The 1,724-nt window shown below is 51.5% G+C and overlaps 1 protein-coding gene across 1 annotated transcript; it reads right to left on the bottom strand.

The window, feature by feature from the left end:
* Nucleotides 1-680: 680 nt before the first annotated feature.
* On the bottom strand, nt 681-1,424 carry LOC106755356. Its single transcript, XM_014637500.1, has one exon. The coding sequence runs from the start codon at nt 1,422-1,424 to the stop codon at nt 681-683; it is 744 nt and encodes a 247-aa protein (XP_014492986.1).
* Nucleotides 1,425-1,724: the final 300 nt, after the last annotated feature.

Genomic DNA, 1,724 nt, shown 5'->3' with positions numbered 1-1,724 from the left:
AGCGCCAATGGAGGTGGTTTGGTCGGTATTTCTGCCGAGGATGAACTGTTTGGTTTCCCCTTGGGGTTGGATGCGATCATCGGTGTTGGTCCTAGGATCCAAATCGACCAGTATTGCTTCCGACCGTTTTTCTCTATGATATGGCTTAGCCTTCAAGGAAGCCGCGTAACATTGTCGGGCGGTTTTCTGATCTGCCCGTACGGTACATATCTTTCCGTCCTCCGAAGGGAATTTCATCGCCAGGTGAGGAGTGGAAACTATGGCGCTGAAGGCATTGAGGCATGGCCGCCCTAAGAGGGCGTTATATGAGGTGTGGGCTTCTACCAACAGAAACCGCGTACGGAGTTCTTTGGCCCTGTCACCAGTTCCCAGTCGGGTTCTGAGATCAACATATCCTCGAGTATCCACCCGTTCTCCTGCAAACCCAACAATTTGCTCTCCGAAGGGTGCTATTATATCTTCTGATAGTCCCATCTTTTGAAAGGTAGTCCAATATAGGATGTTGACGGAACTTCCCTGATCCACTAGGACCTTACTTACATCATACTGTGTTATGCGAGCGGTTATGACCATTGGATCGTCCTGATCGGGATCCGGGGCATGAAAATCTTCGTCCGTGAAGATGATGTCCGGCATCGATAAGGGGTTGCGGGCGACGTTGTGAACACTTCGTAAACTTCTCACGTGTCTTTTGCGAGCTGAGGATGAGGCCCTCCTCCCGCAAAACCGCCCGAGATGGTATCGATCCGTCCCCGTGGAGTGGGGTCACGCTTCTGATGTCTACTGCGAGAGCGCTCACGATGCTGATCCCTGGAGCGTTCGGTATTTCTCCCCGTATGCTCGGGACTTCTTCTCATCCTCCTAGGCGACCGGTCTCGCCGGCGTGAGTCGGTTCGGACAAATTCCTGCAAATGCCCTTCGCGAATCAGCTTTTCAATTCTATCCTTGAGGACCTGGCATTCTTCTGTAGTGTGCCCCTGGTTACCATGATATCTGCAAACTTTGGCTCTGTCTGCAGCATCCGGTGTCCCCCGTCTGGTAGCGGTAATTAGGTTGGCCTGTAGGGCTTTTTCAAACACCTTCTCCCTTGAGGCCGTAAGAGGAGCATACCGGTTGTATTGAAGATTGTAAGGGGTTGGGGTGTGTTTTCGCGAGGGTTTATGATTACGGTTTTTGTCCCGTGACCGTCCCCCCTCCTGCTTGGTTTCTGTTGTGGCGGCGTCCGTTTTCCAGTGAAAATGCGGTTGGTCCTCCATCTTAATGAACTTGTTCATTTTTTCTTGTAGCTCTTCCATGGTTTTAGGTAACTTGGCATACAGGGATTCTGAGACGTAACCTGGCTTCAGGCAGTTGGGTAAATTGGTGATAATGAACTCGTGGCTTACCCCTTTTACTCTTCTCGCTACTTCAGTGTATCTGTGCATGAACTTTCTTAGTGGCTCGTCTTTCTCCTGTCTGAGATTGAGGAGTTCGGCTGCGGTGGTCGCTTCTTTTCGATTGGATGCGTACTTCTTTTTCAATAGAGTGGCAAATGTGCGGAAACTGTCAATAGAGTTAGGAGGGAGAGTGTGACACCCGGGCACTGACAAGGGCGGGGAGTGATCGCCGGTGCAAAAAGCATGGTGCAGGGGGCACGGACAAGGAGCGGCTCCTGACAGGCTTCGAGTGGAAGGGGCACATGGACGAATCGAACATACACCGGAATGAGAGGGATCTGGAGACTG

This window comes from Vigna radiata, unplaced genomic scaffold, assembly GCF_000741045.1.
Source record: "Vigna radiata var. radiata cultivar VC1973A unplaced genomic scaffold, Vradiata_ver6 scaffold_252, whole genome shotgun sequence".
Taxonomy (NCBI): Eukaryota; Viridiplantae; Streptophyta; class Magnoliopsida; order Fabales; family Fabaceae; genus Vigna; species Vigna radiata.
The sequence above is the reverse complement of the archived record's forward strand: the minus strand, read 5'-3'. Positions and strand labels throughout refer to the sequence as shown.

Coding starts and splice junctions, on each gene's coding strand:
- LOC106755356 (XM_014637500.1), bottom strand. CDS start 1,424: ATGCACAGATACACTGAAGTAGCGAGAAGAGTAAAAGGGGTAAGCCAC.